General features: G+C 43.4%; 1 protein-coding gene across 8 annotated transcripts in view; it reads right to left on the reverse strand.

Moving 5' to 3' along the window:
• PTPRM (protein tyrosine phosphatase receptor type M) overlaps positions 1–18,781 on the reverse strand; it is a 779,977-nt gene extending 761,196 nt beyond the window's left edge. For 7 of the 8 annotated variants that reach the window (XM_070513580.1, XM_044773424.2, XM_070513578.1 and 4 more), the window contains exon 1: positions 18,299–18,767. In XM_070513580.1, coding sequence (XP_070369681.1) covers positions 18,299–18,371 — 73 coding nt within the window. In that variant the 5' untranslated portion in view covers positions 18,372–18,767. Of the gene's footprint in view, positions 1–18,298 lie in introns of all 8 variants that reach the window. The other variant, XM_044773425.2, reaches the window with a different exon arrangement.
• Positions 18,782–19,009: the final 228 nt, after the last annotated feature.

The raw sequence follows: 19,009 nt of genomic DNA on the forward strand, positions 1-19,009 counted from the left end.
TCAATTTATTTTGAGAAGCATATACCTCTCTTTTATTAAATACATAGGAAAAGTTGGATCCTGATATCTTCAGAAACTGATGCAGTTATTTCTGAAAGTATGTCATGATTCTTATTTAATTATTCCTGGAAGTCAAACACCAGAGTTCAAAACACACATTTACCAGAAAAACAGCATGCTTTTTAATTGCAATCCTTACTTTATAATACCTCATAATTTTAGGTGCTCATTGTATTACATTAATAAGAAACAGAATAGATTTGCCATGGTTTTATAACTTATTAAAAATATATAATTAATTATATTAAATTTACATCATTTTAAACTTGGCTAACCTGCTTAAATAATTTATCATATCATTTCTTTTTGCTGTTTTTTTCAAGTTTTCCTCAAAACACAAATTAAACACTTATCTGAAATTAAAAACTAAGTTAGACCTTTTCTGATAAAAAGTAAGGGGGATTAGACTGACAGCTTTGATGAGGACTGCTGTGCTAACCAGATCGTATGACAGATACTTTTCATTCACTGATTAGCGTAAATTTTCACCTCTAAGGTTTGACCAAAAAATCTACACATATACACTATATATACACATTTATATAATATATACGTATATTTAAAGCAAGCACTGGCCAAAGTGTATTAAAATTCTTTCTGTTTTCAAAAACATTTCTGGATATTTCTGCATTTCTGGGTTAAACATGGTGGCTTTAACTTAAAAAATAACAGGTGTACTTAACAGTTACTGAGGAATCTGGGTTTACTCAGCCTGCTTGGTTTACTTCCCAGCAAATTAGAAGGTGCATGACTGGATGACAAATCCTTTAGAGACTAGTTGGTTTAAAAGTTTTTGCTTTGAACAATTCTGAGAATGAAACTAATCAAACTGTCAACTATAGGTCATTAAAAATAATTTCTGATGCTAGACCTCAATGTGCATCTGGCAAGAAACGTGGAAAGAATTCAAAGTGGCACTGCTACACAAAACTCCTCTGTGCTATCTACCTATGTACAGAACAAGTTTCCCAGCACACATTTATACAAGTGAAAATCGGAAATAGAATCAACTGGTGTTTAACCCTGTTTAGCAGTAGGTAAAATCTTTCAACATATACATGAGCTAATTTTTAAAACTCCAGTTGATTTCTGAAATACTATTCCAGTAAATTTTAGCAATGATTCGATTGTATACTAATAATTTTAGTGATAACTCAGATAAAATTTAGCACACAGAGCTTTATGATTCCATAAAATTAAAGATAGAATTTTCAATTTCATACCTATTTTTGTTGCAGAGAAGTTTGATAAGTAATCACTAAAAGACTTTCAAGCTTAAATATGTTATAATAAGATTCTATAGGAAAATAAAATGTAAATACGAGTTCAAGAAGAAAAATTATGCTGGTAAAATTTCTCTCAATTAAATAAAAGCTTGTTCGTGTAATTTTAAATGGACAATGGAGAGTATCAAATCCTTTTGGGATCTGGAGTCTGTTTCTGATGGATGCCTTTAAAAGACATTTTTTAAGTTTTATCTTAAAATGTCAATATTTACCATAGTGCGTAAAATCCCTCCTTCTCAAGCTTATAAACAAATGATGCAAAATTTCAGATCTGAACTTACCAATGTACAAGGAAGTGTCCAATTTTTTTAAATTCTTCAGTTGGATTCCCAAGCATAAAAGTCAGAAGACTACCCACAGGCAATGCCCCACAGATGCTGGAAGTGAGCAGCAGTGGCTCCTTGCTCAGGAAAGCCATGTCACTAGAGTAGGAGCCGTAAAGCACTATCTGTCCCTAGTTTTGTCCCAACCCTAGCAGTTTTGCTGGTTATGTTACAACACAGTCTCCAGAATGATAAACGCATCCGCTGAACTCTGTTTTGAGTCATCCTCCAAAATAGAAAGACGAGCCCAATAAGTGTCCTGAGAGCTGGTGTTCTCCTCCGTTCCTTCATCTTGTTATGCAGGGGCCCGTGCCCTTCACACACGAAGCATCCGTGCACCCTCCATGGACTCTTAGATAACCCATCAAAAGTGTCACACACAAAAAGATTCAGGGTCTTGAAACAGAGGCAGGTTAAGTTCCTGGTGTGTGAAGAGTGATTCTAATTGTATCTGATATAAAGACCTGGCAGGCTCTGCGGCTTAGCGGCTTCAGATACAGGCTGATCAAATTCAAGCCTCACCTCTGCCCTTGCAACTTGTCTGAGCTTGGTCGCTTTGCTGGTTACTCTGAGCTCATTTCCCAGCCTGTAAACTGGGGGTAATTTAGGTGGTTATCAGTATTAAATCAGGTAATACACTTAAAAAAGCACTTAAAATAATGCCCAACATTTTAAGTATCCAACAAGCATTAGTTGTCCTTTTGTTACGTTATAAGTACTTCTACCCTTAAGTCCTGCTGTGCTGATTAGAAATATGGTAAATAGAGCACCAGCCCACCAGCCAGGTGCCTGATGCAGACATGGTGCTTACGCTTTGATCTACCACTTCTCTCTGTTCACATCAACACTCACTGTCTTGACTACACCCTTCAGAGGACAAACAGGATGGCTAGTAGCCCGTCCACTGGCTATTCCACCACAGTAAGAGGATGATGGTCAGTGGGATATAGATACTTGTGTAGTTCGCCACTTTCATTTAAAATCCATCTATTACAGGAGATGCAGATGAAGGAGGGGAAAAAGGAAAAGAAAAAGAGAAAGCCTTGGAATGTGATATCAAGCACAGGGATAAAAGAAGCTACGTTTCTGATTCCTGAACCTTCCCTAACACCTCACACTTTTCTAACTTCTGGCCTAAATCCCATCCCTCACAAAGTCATCCTTAAATACAGTAGCAACTACCATCTACCGCATGGATACAGAAGGGAAAGACACCAAGTCTCCAACAACATAATCTTCTAATTAAAAAAAAAAACTATGACACGTTTGTTCTCCCTCTGCATCTACTCTAAGTAGATGGCCACTACCTTCACCAACTCACTTGCTTAGGAGGCATCCCATTTTAAGAGGGGAAAAAAAGACCATTTAAAGCCAATATTTAGAGGTCTCTTGTCTCCCTTTCCTCTGAACAGTGCCCACTTTGCATTGGCACCCTGCAACCCCACAGCCCGCCCTGCAAGGGCCTGCATGCTGACCCCTGGAGAGCCTCCCCTCAAAAGGCGTCCTTCCCACAGACTCAGCTTCCAGCACTTTTGCTGGGCCAGCCCTCAGCTCAACCCATGTGCCCCTCAAGTTCTTCTGCAGGCTCCTGTGAGCCAACCATCTTCTTGGACATCCTTACATCCTCAGCACCCAGCACAGCGAGGCCCCAGGCCCTCAACACAGAGTTCACCAAGCAGTCCTCTCCAGCAGAAGGTGTGGCCTCTTCCTATGGCAGGACTTCATCTTGCCTCATTTCACTCTCAGTCCTCGATGATTATTTATTTTCAGAAAAGAATACGCCTTGCAAACAACTATTTTTTCCAATCACTGAGGAGTTCTCACTCCTGTATTCAGTTTTAGTCTCTAGAACTGAGGCAGGAAGGAATAATCTTGGGGTACAAGCGGTGGTCCAGAATAGAATAAACAATACGCATTCAGAAAGCATCCCAAAAGGAAAAAAAAAATGCTACTTAAATTTCCCATTTACAAAGAGACAGAGAACCACCACCTGGTGGCTGGAGCTTTTTTATTTTCAGTAAAAGTAGGCTAGGAGAAGGGTCGCAGGGGCAGAACGAGGAGCACAGGGTAGCTCCACAGAATGTCTTGACTCCAGCTGAAATCCTAAGAAACAGCAAACCAAGGGGCGCAACAGCAAAGGTGGCTCACCCGTGGCGAGGACTTTTTAGCTGAGAAAGCAATTTTTAAAATTATTTCATCTGATCCTCATATCTCTTTAGGCACTCGAAGCAGTTATTATAATATCCATTTTATTCTTCTGGGACTTAAGTCACAATTAGAAGAGCTGACCCCAAGCATGCCAGACGGAAGCAGAACCAAACATCAGAACCTAAGGTCAGTCCCGGGACCTCCCTCTTCCTTGACAATGAACAAACCATCTCATCTGACCTCCAGCTGCTCAGGAATCTTTCAAAAATAAGTACTTATGTATATATTTGCATCTGTTGACAATGATCATCATTTCATAAATGACTTTCACAAAAAAATCTAAATCCATAATTTTAAAAAAATCACTCTGAAAAATGCTAATTCTCTTAATATTCACTTACTCTACTTTTAATAATGCACAGTTATTTTGCTTATTTTCCCCCAATGATGTTGCAAAAAAAGTGATTTAAATAAGCAAAGTACATAACCACTGTAGACTATTCTATACCAAATACTTCTTTCCCGTGGTGACTACAATTAGCCCCGACTCATTGGATTCTAAGTCCTTCAAATACGGATCTACATGTTTTCTGTGCCTTTGTCCAACCTCAAAAGAAAATGCAATTTGCTCCAAAGAAGGTGATTAACATCAAACTCCAAAGGCCTGACCACTTCGACCTGGAGTGGCAGGTCTTCAAACAAATTATCACTGACATTGGTGGCATTTGCCCAAGACCACTGACGCACACACACAAGAGACTTACAAAGGATCTTTCCCTTTTCACCTCAATCAGATATCCAGATGCTAAACACAAGAAATTACAAAAACACATTCTATCTAGAGGATTTGAAACCACGGAGAAGACAACATTCTGCCCCCCTCTGTTCATTAAAAATATGGACAATGTCTAATCAATTAATTTCATCCAAGTTACTCAGAAGCTAAGAACTTCTTCTAATTTACTATTGCAGAGGGCAGCAAAATAGCAGTAGCGACAGTGCACTGCTGGGCTATGCCAACTTTACAATTGTTTTTAACATCAGAATAAGAAACTGTACCAAATACTTAAGCACACTTAAAAATTATGACATGTGCTTTGGGCCCAAGAGGCAGGGAGAGGAACAGAGGCTTTGGGCCCAAGAAGCACTGGAGGAATGGAGCCGTTTGGGGTCCACAAAGAGCTGTACCCACTGTCTGTGTGACATCCTGAAATGTGTAGGGCCTCAGTCCTATAAACCATAAAATGACAGTGCCACCACATTCTCCGTATAGGATTGCTTTGGTAGTAAACAACATGTAAAGGAATCAACACCCAGGTGGCACGCAATATTCCTTTCTCCTCTTCCCTTGCCCCTGGGAAGCCAGAGGAAATAGCGGCAAGTTTATGAACTGAATTACAAAAGGAAGAAAACCTGAGGCTGAGTGAACCATACCCTTTGGGGTTTTCAGACATAAATGGAACACACAAGGCAATGACTCAAGGTTACTCCATGGTCATAGGGCTCTACCAGCAACAACAGCAGCTCTTACAGACCCGGCACCGGGTTTTCCATAGGATGACAAAGGAGGGAGACATCATCCCCTCTTTACAGATGAAGACACTGGCCTCAGAGAGGCAACGTGACTTTCACAGCTGATAAATGACACAGCCAGGATGAGAACTCAGGTTTAATCAGTCCACAATCACCTTCAGAATACACCCAGAGACATGATAGTTTGTATAAGTCTCTTTTTATACAGTCGACTATCATATTTGATCTCTGAAGTAAATCTATGAATCAGAATGCCACTGAATAACCCTATTTACAGATGAGGAACTGAATTCACTCAGGTTAAACAGCTTCCCTCTCAGAGGACAGTAAGCGGCAGGGTGGGCCCTTGAATGCAGGTCTTTTAAACCTAAATTCCTTTTTCTCATGCTGCCAGTGATGTCCCAACAGTGTTCTGCAAAGCAGAGGCGTCTCAGAGCACAGGTGCTGGGTCCTGGCAGACCCCTGCGTGGCACCAATTCTCTACCTCTCCTTGTAGCCATACTCTTTACAATGTGGTCCCACAGCCCCACACACCAAGGGGTGAGATCTGTTTTTTCTACCTTTGATTCTAGCCTGGCCTTTGACTGGCTTTGACCAGAAGAATAAGGTGAAAGTGACAATGTGCCCTTCCCAAGCATGAGCCAAGAGGGCCCAGCACACTTCTGCTCTTTCTTTGGAAAATCTTCCTGCTAGAGAATGAAGGACCACATGGAGGAGAGTGCAGTTGTCCCAGCCAAGGCCATCCTAGACCAACTTGCATCGAGCTAACCCCAAAATATCAAGAGAGCCCAGCCAAGCTCAGCTGAGTAGAGACACGTACATAAAGTATAGTTTAGACAAGCAGACGTCCTATGGAACATAAAAAATAGTAAATGCTTGTTGTTTTAAGCCATCAAGTTTGGGGGTGGTTTGTTACACAGCAATAGCTAACCATTATACCTTGTTTCCCAATTTGTAGAGTCACTTTTTTAATCCGCCCACATAAAATTTTGCTTAACCAAAAGATTTTGATGCTTTAAAAAATAAAGTAGAGAACTAGTGAACTAGGCCATAATAACCTCCCTACCATCTTCCCACTCCAGTGTTCTTCACTTTTAGTGAGTTACGAATGTGTTCCATGGTGTCCTAGGAAGTAACGGAAGTGCGCACACACTAAAGTTGTATCCAGAACACTAACTCAGATGTTAAGGTTTGGAACTCATTTATTTTCTGCAACCACCACCTAGTTCCAAAAGATTTAATGCATTTATAATGATACATAAAATGCTGCAAGATAAATTAGAATGAGTTGAGAAAAGTGAAGAGAAGACTAAGAATCAGGCCAGGAAAAGGAACCAGAAATGAGGTCCTCCTGCAAAGATGGTGGCTCTGGGCGTTTTGTTGCTTTTTGCCCAGCCAGCATCCACTCTCTTCAACAGGTAACAGTATCCATCTTTCCATGGAGAAACCTCCACTTCCCCACTCTTATTCCATGTGGTTCATGTGGGATGACCACATGCCTCGTCCAGTGGGTGGGTCAAGCAGAGCATGAGGTCAAAGAGGAAGCAGGTGACATGAGCCACTCAATGAGCCCAACAGCAGGAGTGGTTTGTACCACTGGGGGAGAGAATCTCTCTTTTCACCGGGCTTGGAGCTGGAGGATTCAGCTTGTAACCCCTCAGAAACATCACACACAGAGAGGAAAGATGCTTAGAGAAGAGTCAGAACTCCATGACTGCATTGAGCCCCCGGACCAGCCGTGCCCATCCACAGCCTTCTCTGTCATAAGAGCCAACCAATTCCCTGTTTGATGAAGGCCAGCTTTGACTGAGTTCTTCTGGTTGGAAAAGTTCTAACTACTACAAAACACACATTTGAATCTGGCTTTCTATCAGCCAACATAAAGAGGAAAACTTGATGGGTTATACAATTTGCTATGTCCACAAGAAGAAACTAGCTGCACAGAAGAATCACCTTTTCCTGGAACTAAGACCTGGAAAGAAATCTCCCCAGAGGATCAGTATAAAAATTCTACATCGTGTAATAAGACCTCATTCAGCATCTCTGTACCAGACACAATACTCCACTGAACTGCTTTTGCTTAGGCGCACCTCCACAGAGGTGTATGGCATCAAATCAAAGTGCAAATCAGGACAAGGCAACTGCACCTGTGCGCCTGGGGCTGGGAGATCTAACATGGTACACATACCCCATGCTCAGATGGCTGGACTATGCTAGGAACGGAGGCAGCTTTACCTGCCAAAGCTTCCATCAATTCTCTCAGCCAAGCTTTAAGTAGCTCCTGGTCAGCAATAGGTTTGACAATATCATACTCTCTCAGCACACAACCTAGCACATAATTAGTGCTCCAGTGAGTTATGGTTATGGTGAATATGGTTATCACTTATTACTATCAATTCTAAGGGCCTGAAATAAGGCTTACCTCTGTTGCCAATATTTAAGTAGAAAATCACACCTAAACAGTCTAGTTGCTGCAGAGCCTCTGGTGGCACCTGTTAATGGCCGCGTGTGAATGGCACATATGTATGTGTAGTTACATTCTCAAGTGGAGAGGAAAAGAGTGAGCTTCATTTGTGCCTATCCTGGCAAAGGCAGCCTACGGCAAATGTAGGAAGCATCTAAAATCTTTCAGACATCCCTTCAAATTGACTCCATTTTAACAAGCAACTTCATGCTGTATCAGGCAGACTGGACCCAATGTTCTAGACATCTCTCCCATCATCTATCCAAAACGACCCATTGATCCACATCTCATTCTCTTACACCATGCTATTTGACAAACTAATCTGAACTAAGATGACAATCCTCATACTCTTTAAGTGACTGGAGAGACCTTATAGATACTTGCATCACATGTCTTCATTTTACAAGTGAGAAATCTGACATCTAAGACGTCAACTTATCAAGGTGACAGCTAGTTGGGGATGTCATATTTAAGATGACTTAATGAGCCACCTCTCCCAGAGACGACATTTCAATAAGCACCTTTCTTCCTTGGTCAAAATGATGAGCTAGTAGAAATTTCAAGTGCTTTAACAGACTGGTATGCCCATTTTGAGGTTCGTGAGTATTTTAGGAACTACAACCACCAAAATGCCAAGATTCTGGCCCATGCTTATGGGGCCCCTGAGACCAGTAATTCTACAGTGTCCATATGTTTTAGCGAACATGAGACAAAGGAATAAGTGCTGGAAAATAATCTTCCCAATATCATCTTGTCTCATGATCTTCTCTGAATGAGTCATCTAAAAATGTGGGCTTATATCTACAAACATAAAGATCTAAAATCATCTGTGTTCAGATTACTCTGAAATGTCTTTATTCTTTCACTATAATATCCTAAAAATTCCAGATTGATATCACATGTACTAGAGGCCACCAACTTGGAAGATGGATATGAAGCAGATAAGCTTCTATAAAATACCTTGTTTCACAATTCATTTTCTCTTCTGACACCAGAAAGTCTCTGCTTCATAAAAGAAATACTCTCTAGTCAATTATAGTTTGATATGTAAAAATTCATGTAATGATCCTCAGATGCTTTCTTAACACAGTCAAAGAAGATGTGATAAATTCTCCAAAAGGCAGGGTCTCCGAGTCATTGCTAAGTTTTTACCAGTGATCTTTCAACTTGAATTAGCATCAAGATCATCTGAAGTGTTTCTTTACCAGTTTCTGCGGCCCTAATCCAGAGATTCTGACTCAGGAGGTCTACGGGGCGAGGAATCTACTTTTTTCACAAGAGCCACAGGTGACTCCAACACAGGTGTCTAACACTACCTTCCACGGCAATGAGTAGCGCTGGCTTCTCACGGCCAATGGCCAATTCTCATGGTCAATTCTGAGGTGATCATTTTGCATTTTCGGGGGAGGGGGTTCTTTTAAAACATAATATTGGCCATATATTTATAACATATATATGTGTATAACAGCATCTACATACATACCACCTATACAATCTCCAGGCACAACTATCAAGGCCTTGGACCCAGAAAGGGGACTTACTGGTTTGAACCGTATGAAACTGCCAATATGCAACTCTTTCTGACTCACAAAAACAGCAAATTCATATGGTTAAACCTACAATGGACATGGATGATGGCAGAACAGACCGATCCCCTCTTTTCCTCACAACTGAACAGAAGCAGCCTTGTCACCTCAAGAGGCCTCCTAATCCTGCAAGGTATTTTTCAAGAAAAGAAAACTGAGGCTCAGAAAAATTAACATCCCAAGGCCACACAGCTGCTCAGTGGTAAAAAGAGAATTCAGACTCAAGCGTACCTGACCTGCCGGGGGCTCTGCCCTCTCTCACGGCGGTTCAGTGGTAAAAACAGAATTCAGACTCAAGTGTACCTGACCTGCCTGGGGCCTCTGCCCTCTTCCCATGCCCTGGGCACCCCACAGCTGACGTCAGGGCTTTAACACACTCCACTTGTTCAAGTCCCTCTGTGACTGGGCAGGTCCCCCACTCCAAACCTGCCAAGGGTCAGTAACACAGGACTCTCCAAGAGCTTCCCCCAGGACTCCCCGCCCACTGAGCAGTGCCGCACAGAGGGGAGGGACTCTAAAAAGCCACCCAAACGGGATGAAGATGGTAACTAGGGCAAGAACCCCCATGACATACATACACGACATAATGCCAATGGATGACAACTGTGGAGATTTTACACCACAGCAGTCAGGATTTCAAAAGCCAAGCAAGTGGAGAACACAGTTTACAAGACTGTTGTCAGAGTAGCCTCTTTTTTATCAAGTTTCATCTTTTGAGAGTATACCACACCAAACGAAAAGGACCGAGAGCACGCCAGCTACACTGAAGATGAGCCAGATGTTAACAGGATGGAGTCTGAGCTCTGTATGGGTACACCTAATCGCATTCCACGTCAGAAATAAAAACTGCAGAGATACTATATGTTACTCCCTGTCAGGGAACCTGCTTACTAGGGAGTCCACGCTTCTTTTAAGATACCAGCAACTAAAATCAAATCCCCTAGAGTTGAGGCATGATAAATCTACCACATGGGGAATTTTTTCTTTAGTGATCAGTATTACATCAAAATTCTACTTTATGGCAATAACTGATTTGTAAATTTTTATTATACATGATAAAATTACAGGCTTACTTTTACATATTTAGCAAACAAAAGGTAACACTTTTTCCTTTAAATTTAGCAACTGAATATCTACACGCCTACAAATTGCTAAGGGTACCAAGCACAAAACCCACAATCTGGGCCTATCGTTAAGGTTATTACAAATGCTCAAAAGAGTCCAACTTGATGGAAAGAAGAAAAAAAAGTTCAGCAATAAGCAAAAATAATCTGATTTTTTTTCTGTAAGGGAACATCTTTCAATCATTTGTTCATTCATTCAACAAATATTTATTAAGTGATTACTACATGGTAAACACTATTCAGTTATTTGATTTTATACATCATCAGTATTTATTTTAACAGGAATGTCTTAGACCACTTTTCTATCTAGAGAGAATACGACAGTGAGTCAATTTTAAGCACGTGGCTGTGACATGATTTAAAGTACCTCAAACTATACCAACTGAGAAGAGAGATCAAATAGGATCCATCAAAAATGGACTATAAAATGGTGTGGTCCAATGTCCTTTCCTAGACTGTCAGAAGCCCACCTTCGAGTCTGTTCTGATTCCACCTCTGGAAGCAGGAGAAGCAATGGGGCCTCTGGCTTCCACAGTAACCTGGACTAAAACATATTCTTTTCATTGGATGCGATTAATCTGCTTTTTGCATACTGAATAGGAAAGAGAGATTAAAATAAATATTCACCCATATGAAAACAAACTGATGCTCTATAAGCTTTTATGCTTTGCAGCCCATGAAAACTCAATGCTTCACTTCTGCTTAGGCTGCCATACTTTATTTAAAAGTATGATTTATTTAAAATCTTTCTGTTAAATGGTGGCTTTTTTTTCGAAAGGAGGTTCTAGAACTGTATCCTTCTGGACCAGTCTTTGACAACTCTTACTCTTTCTCTCTTGCACGGCCCACAGTCATCGCTCTTTCACCCACAAGGTCCTCTCCTTCCCTATCAGCCCCAGTTCGAAGGTAAGCCGCACAGCCTTCTCTTGGATCCTCCACCCTTCTCTTGCTTTCAATTCAGGGCGCAACATTTGTGCTTCATTTTTTAATGAGTCATCAGTCTTCAAAGTTTTAAGCAGGAAAATTGACTGAATCAGATTTCCATGCAAATTTTAACGACTTCCTGTATTATAAACCTAAACTGACAAGACTGCAGAAGTAATCTCTTGCAAATGTAAGTGCAGTACACAAGCCACTTCAGGTGGATGTTACACACCTACAAATGGCCGTTCACGCACTGCCTTTTCTGGTCTACTAAAAGGCCTCATCGAGAGGGCCCCAATGGTTAATATGAACTCTTACTTCATTGGCAGAAATACAACTTCTTCCAATTCCACTGCTATATATAGAATAGCAGTTTATGTTTTGATACAGCAAAAAGAACAAAGAAAAAATGAGAAAGATAATAACAGAGGCGTTTAAAGTTGTCTTGGGGTCAGTGCTGAACTACAACAAACTAAATTACAACTACGACTAGTGGAACAAGAACTTCCACTACAGAATGTAACGTTACAATACAGAGTTAGGGACCCGCACACAGGCGCCCTCCTTCAGCGGGAAGTGGATGAGTCCCGGAAGCCTTCCGTGGGTAAGGCTGGGCCTTTCCCGCCCCAGGCAGGTGGGCTCAGGGATGCAGCTACACCTAGCGATCAGCTGCATGTCACAGCAAGAGGAACAGGAAGCAGGTGGCTAGCCTGCCTTGGAAAAGCACTCTGCGACAGTCTCTGAATTCAGTCTGGTAACATTTTTAAGATAAATTTGTTAAATGACATCACAATCACTTTTATTTACCTCGAGGTTTAAGTGATGGAGATGCAATGACTGTCTTTTGCCCATAAAAGAAAAACAAGGCTCTGTTTAGGATATACACTGTTAGTACTTTAAAGAGATACATAATGAAAAACTTTGATTTTCTATCGGGAGGGTGAGTTTATCTCCAAGGCAAAGGTTCACAATTTCCACATTAAAATTCCAAATTTTACGTACATCAATTTCCAGTTCTCTCCTAAGAAAATCCTTCTTTCTTTTTATTTCAGTGGATTTTGAAACTTCTAATAAATGGACAACTTTTCAAAGTATGGTAACTACATCTTTCTTTGTCCATTACCACCCCAGCGCCCCCTCCCAGAAAGGGGCCTTACGAACAGTAAGTGCTCGATAAATATTTACTTGAATTAAAGGCATTATTTGAATAGGCACATTGGGACATGTGCTTATCACAACAACCAACAAATATCTTCTATACACAATATCAACCCAGAGAAATTTCTAACGGCCAATCATTACTGCAAAATTTAATTAAAACTTTATGTTTTGGTACCTAAAATTACAGAAAACTTTTCTCATTTAAGCTTTACAACTGGCTGGATCTAATATCTTCCCCAGATAAGACTATTATTTGAAATGTCACGCTAGCAGTTTCAGCTAACAGGCTGAGAGTCATCCCACAATCACACCAGCCTGTTCATAATCTTGGCCGTGGTCATCAGGAGGCTAATAAGTGCATGAATATGAATTATATTTTACCCCTAGTTCTCCTTCAGCTCTTGTCAAGAGAGGCTGATCATGTGGTTTGGAACAGTAGTTCTCACACTTTATCAAGCACCAGAATCCCCTGGAGGGCTTGTTCCAATACAGCCTGCGCCCTCCCCCCAGGCTTGCTGATTCAGTAGGTCTGGGCAGGGCCAAGAGTCTGTGTGTTTAACAAGTTCCCAAGCGATGCTGATACTGCTGGTCCAAGGACAACACCTCAAGAACTACTCTTTTAGAATGTTTCTCAAACTGTGGCCACAAACCAGGCTCACCCAGGGATGCTGTGGGACCCTCCATGGATCTTCCACTTCAGAATCACCACGGCTTGACCCCAACAATCAACATGGGAAGGCCTGCTCCAGGTGATCCCTGGGTACACTAAAGTTTTGAGAAGCCCGGGTTTTAACACAGGTGGCCATCAATGCAGGCTCAATACCCACAGGCCCTCCCAAGGCCCCTGAAGCCGCTGAGGGGCAGGATGTCGGCATGATCTACATGCACGTCTATCCCTCTTGATTATCCTCCCTTAACTTTCCATATGTTTCACCCTCAACAGCAAAGGGAGTATAAGGGCAGCAACCCTCCACAGCCAGGATCTCCAGAACTTAGGGTGTTTATGCCTGAGCACACAACCCTTTTCTTGTCATCCTTGTTTTCTTTTTATTTTCTCTCACACACTCCCACCCCTTAATTACGCCCTGGCCTTGCCAGCAGCTCCCCGCCCTCGCCCCAAAAGTGGGGGGACTACAGACTACCAAGGTTGATGACTAAAGCTTTCCTGCTCCCCACCCAATACCAGCCTTGCTTATTTTTCTCTACTGAGTTTTTGGAGCTACAGTGTAAACTCAGGCTCTCTGATGACTAAACTGAAAACCACGGCAGTATTTTAGGAACCTGAGAAGCTGTATCCTCTGATGATGGGAGGTTTACATTATTTTGTAGCTTTTTAAAATGTTTCATTAGTGAGTCAGAAAAACATTAGTAATTAAACCTCCTCTCACTTACAAAGAAGGTTATTAATATGTTGTAGTCATAAAGCTATAAGCACACTTAACATATCAAACTGCAAGGAAGTTTGTAGGAAAGTCGGTTTTCAAAGAGAGGAATCTTAAAAAACACGGTGGACAATACCCTTAAGAAAGATGTTATACTGTTGAAAAAGTATGTAACTACTTATTAAAATGCCTGACCCCTGACTGAACACTATGTCTTAGGATATTTAGATAATACACACTCATTCCAGAAAACTTAAGAAAATCTAAAACAAAAACTGAAAGGAAACAATACTTAATCCAAAACATAGTTTCTCTACCAAAAGATATATACAGACTATGAATTCCTAGAATGGATTACAATTGTTATGGAACTACTAAAATGCAAATAAAGCCACCTATTTTTTATAGAATTATCACAAAAATACTTAAATTCTAAAACCTACATATCCCAAAATGAAAGACTATGCTTTATTCATATAGGGCTTATATAATCTGAAGACATAATTCAGATTACTTGCTCATTAAAGAAAGTTCATTTAGATTTCCTCAGGTCATATACATACTTATCCATATATCACTGTATGTAAGGAAATTCTCTTCTGCAAACCTGTAAAATAGGCCTTGTAAAACATGAGAGACTAAAACCTGTAATTTTCCAGATCAGAACAATTTATTACTCTCAAGAAATATTTCTTTACATAGACCTAACACTAAAAATGTTACAGTAATTTCTTGGCATATTTCTTTCATTTCTTTAAATTTGAATTGTTTTCATATCAATTATCAATCTAGGCAAAGCACCACAAAAATGTAAAATGTCATGACAAGATATTTGAAAAAGAAAAAATAAATCACTCTGCTAAACAAATCTATTCCCACTCTTTATAAAGGGCACTTTAAAATTTTGTATTTTGAAATAATTTTAGACTTACAGAAAAGCTGTAAAAAGAGGACAAAGATTTCAAGTACATGCTCACCTGCTTCCTCTAACGTTTACATCTGACATAACCATAGAATTACCAAAACTAAGAAACTATACATTGGGACAATACTACTAACTAAACTATGGACTTTACTCCAATTTCAGCTATTTTTCCACAGATGTCCTTAAAAGAGTATTTTAAAAAATAAATTTCTCCACAAGAGTCCCACAAGGTTATGTTAGGGATTAATTTGTTCCAAATACTAGAGTGGAAACAAAGGGCCAAATCTGTTTGTATTTCTATTTCTGCAAACCAAAGTGTGCCAAGCAGAACTTAACACATCAGTCCCATTATAATGTAAAACTAAACACTTGGTCACATAATATATTAATAACAACTTGGCTTTAAAGAAATCGGGTCAAAGAGACTGCCAGCTCTTTGGCTTCTCACTTGGAAAAGAGAATTTCAAGCAAAAGTAAAATGACTTAAACTTCTTCCTCACGTCTTACTTGTATACCTTTTTATAAAAGTTATTTTTAATGATCATTAAAAGCCTAGAAGGCAGAAAGTGAACCTCCAATATTTTGCCTAACAAATGAGAAATCATAAAAGTAGAAAGTGATTTTTTTAAATGGAATGTTTATAGTAAATAAAGTCCTCATAGACCAAAAACCTAATTCTTTTCTTTTTTCTTCCAATAAGATTAGCACTCTATTTCTGATGTCTGGCACCCAAATTATGCGTAGTTACCTCCAGAAATGACAAACTGACAATCACATAAATTCCAAAACCATTCCAAAAGAGCATATGAGAATGAGGAGTGCTGCCGAAGGGGAACAACAATGTACCTTGTTTATAAATCTTCGTTATACCAAAAACCTCCACTGATTACATAAAACCTCATGACCGAGTCCACCGGGTGGCCTAAAGAGAACCTGAGTGGAAACTGTCCATTTCAAGGAGGGAAGATGCAAGCCCAGTCTGACTTCTAACAATCACTCCTCTCACCCTCCTGTGTCAGTCATTTCACATACAATTTGAATGTTTCCGAATGATCGGGATTCACATTAATTGTTTATTCAATGAATAGTGAGTGCCTGTTAGGTCTAAGACTCTACGCTAAGTGCTTTTTGGAGACACACGGAGAAAAAAAACTGACTTTGCCCTCAAGAAGTTTACAATCGAGCTCCTGTATCCTTAAAACTGATTTCCACGTCAGGTGAAAAGCAGTCAACTATCATAATTTTTGGAAGAATCATAAAAAGAAATAAGTGCCAGTGCCATCATAATTAACTTTCCCAACATACAAAAAACCTGACTTTTCTAAAGCATTCACCTGTAAAATGCAACATGGAGAGAAAAAAATGTAATGCACTGCACCATATCTGATCCTCACACGCACAAAATTTGCCAACATCAATTTTTTAAAATTTCCACATTTCCAAGCAATCTCTTAGATACTGCCCTTCACGTCCCCTTTACCCGCTAACATCCCAGGATAACCCTAGATTTCCAAATAAAAAGAAAGCACTTAAATTAATGGTATGAAAACTCAAACAAATAGAATGATCCATTTCCCCCAAAAGAAAAAACCTAGCTTTTAGTAAAAGTCTCTTTGGGTTTGACTGATAATTTAAATCAGCCTTAACAAGGACCACAGGTCGCTACTACTAAGCTGAAATCCTTTTTAATGATAAGAGGCCTATGGTTTAAATAAGCTATGTAAATATTCGTTTCCACCCCCTTGCACAGAACTAAAAAGCCATCCAAAAGCTATTTGACACAGCTTAACTTTAAACAAATCCCAGGCAGGGAGTTTGGGATCTTAATAAAGAGAAAGCCATCACCAAGGGCCTCGCATTTGGCTTCTCATCCTAATGAGTCACCTGGCTCTAAAACTGGCCAGTCTGCCCCATAATTCACTAATAGGAAAGAACTCAGGCCCAAATCTGCATCAACTTTCTATCAGAGAGCAGCGCATCATTTTGTTAAGTCCTCTGGTGCACACGCAATTACCAGAAGTTAAGGAAATATCAAACTTAGGAAAAGGGTTTTTCTCTATCAAAGTTGACGGGTGGGGTTTTACAGCACAGAGCAATCAGCCAACTACAAATTCAACTTCATCTCTGTGGCCAACTGTGGTCCAGGGTCCTGCAGCTCCGTAACACAGGAGACACAGCCTTCTGTGCCTGTGTGTACCCTGGACTCCAAGAAGTAAAAAGCTATGTTTCCACGAGCCAGAGAGCCAAACGTCTACACGGTCTAAAACACGCGTTTTACTGTTGGTGAAAGTCTCCTTCATCAAATTAAAAAGAAAAAGTCCAACTTACTCATCCCTCCCGAATAAACAAAGAAATCTATTTTACAACCCAAATTTAAAGCCAAATAGCAAGCTTTTTATTAAAAGAAAAACAAAAAGCCCAGCGCCACCACTGCATGTAGACCTTCATGAAAACTAATACACACAAGAAAGAAAGTGTGCAAATGTGCGACGTTAGCTGTCCATGCACGTGCGCGCTCCAGAAGCCGACGGCGATCCAGAGGTCATCGCTGTAACTCCGTGTGGGGCTCGGCCCCTCGCCTGACCCTGGACTCCGTTCCCAGGTCCTCTCCACCAGGAGCTCCCCCGGACTCGGGACGCCCGCGCGCAGGCAGGCACACACGCACACTCATGCACACTCGCACGCACACTGCCAGTCCCCTTGCTGCCCACCTGGGACCCCGGGCGGCGGGGCTGCGCGAACGAGCTGCCCCCGGCCGCGGCGCTCCGCTGGGGGCCGAGGGCGGGGAGGGGGAGCCCGGCGGGCGCAGGGCCGCGGCGCCTGGGGCCTGGGGGCCCGGGCCCTCCCTCTGGGGCGCCGGCTTCCCCCGCTAGGACGGAGAAGGAGCGCTCCCTTCTGCTCTCGGGAGCCAGGTCACCGACCGCAACGGGCTGGGGGCGGCGGCAGGAAGGGCAGGGTGCCGGGCGATCGCAGCCGCCGCCGGAGCTGCGGCCGGGCCGGGGAGATCGCCGCGGGCGCAGCGGGCACCGGCGACCCGGCCCGGCCGCGGCTAGGGGTCGGAAGGACAGCGCAGCGCCCACGCCCGGCGGCCGGCGGCTGCAGCTCCGAACTTCAGGCAAAGTTTTCTGCTGTTCCTCTCGGAGCCGGCCGGGGCCTCGGAGTGGCGGCGGCCGCCCCGCGCAGGAGCCCAGGCCGCGGAGGGCCGGCGCCGAGATGCGGGTCCCGGCTCAGGGGATCAGGCTGGGTGCCCGGCGCCAGCTACACGGCGGGCGCAGTGCCCCCCGCCACCCGCCCTCGGCTCTCGCACCCGAGAGGCTGCCGGCGTCCGGGCCCCCGCTCCGGCCCGCGCGCCCCCGGCCATGGCAGCAGTGGCCCCGCTTACCTGAAAACGCCTCCCCTGCCGCAGTTAGCAAAAGTCCGGCCAAAGTGGCCAGGCAAGTCCCAAGTCTCCTCATGTCGCGGCGTGCGCGCCGGGCCGCTCGCCGGCGGCGGCGGTGGGCGCGCGAGGGCGAAGGGCGGGCGGGAGCCCCGGCTGCGAGGCGGGGAGAAGAGCCGCGTAAACAGCCAGACACACAGGCAGACCCCGAAAGTGCCGGCGGTGGCACAAGTCCGGACTCCAGCGGCGGCGCCGCCAGGGAGAGGCGCCGGGTCCTCCGCCCCTGCCGCCCGCCTCAGTCGGCGTCCGGCGCTGCTGTGAGAGGGAGCGGAGGGCGCGCCCGCGGAGCCAAAATCCGCCCTCCGTGCCGGCGCTGCGCCGCCCTTGCTCGGACCCGAGCCGCCGGCACCCGCCGTGGCCGTGGCTGTGGCCGCGCGCGTCCCGCTCGCCGCCTCTCCGCCCGCAGCCCCGAGCCAGCCCCCGGGCGGCGGCGCGCCGCTGGCCGAGCGCGCGCCGGCTCCGCGCGGGGCTCTTGCACCCGACTGACTGGCGCTGCCCCGCAGGCCGGCTGAAGGGAGCGCCCACGTCACGCCGCCCGGCGCCGCCGCGGCCCGCTAGAGGGCGTGCGCGCCCAGCCCCGCCGGCCCGGCCGGCCTCGGGGGGACTCGGGGGCGGCCCGCGGCCACCGCCGCCGCCACCGGTGCGGCGTCCCCGCGC

This window comes from Equus asinus, chromosome 7 (genome assembly GCF_041296235.1).
Source record: "Equus asinus isolate D_3611 breed Donkey chromosome 7, EquAss-T2T_v2, whole genome shotgun sequence".
In the NCBI taxonomy this organism is placed as follows: domain Eukaryota; kingdom Metazoa; phylum Chordata; class Mammalia; order Perissodactyla; family Equidae; genus Equus; species Equus asinus.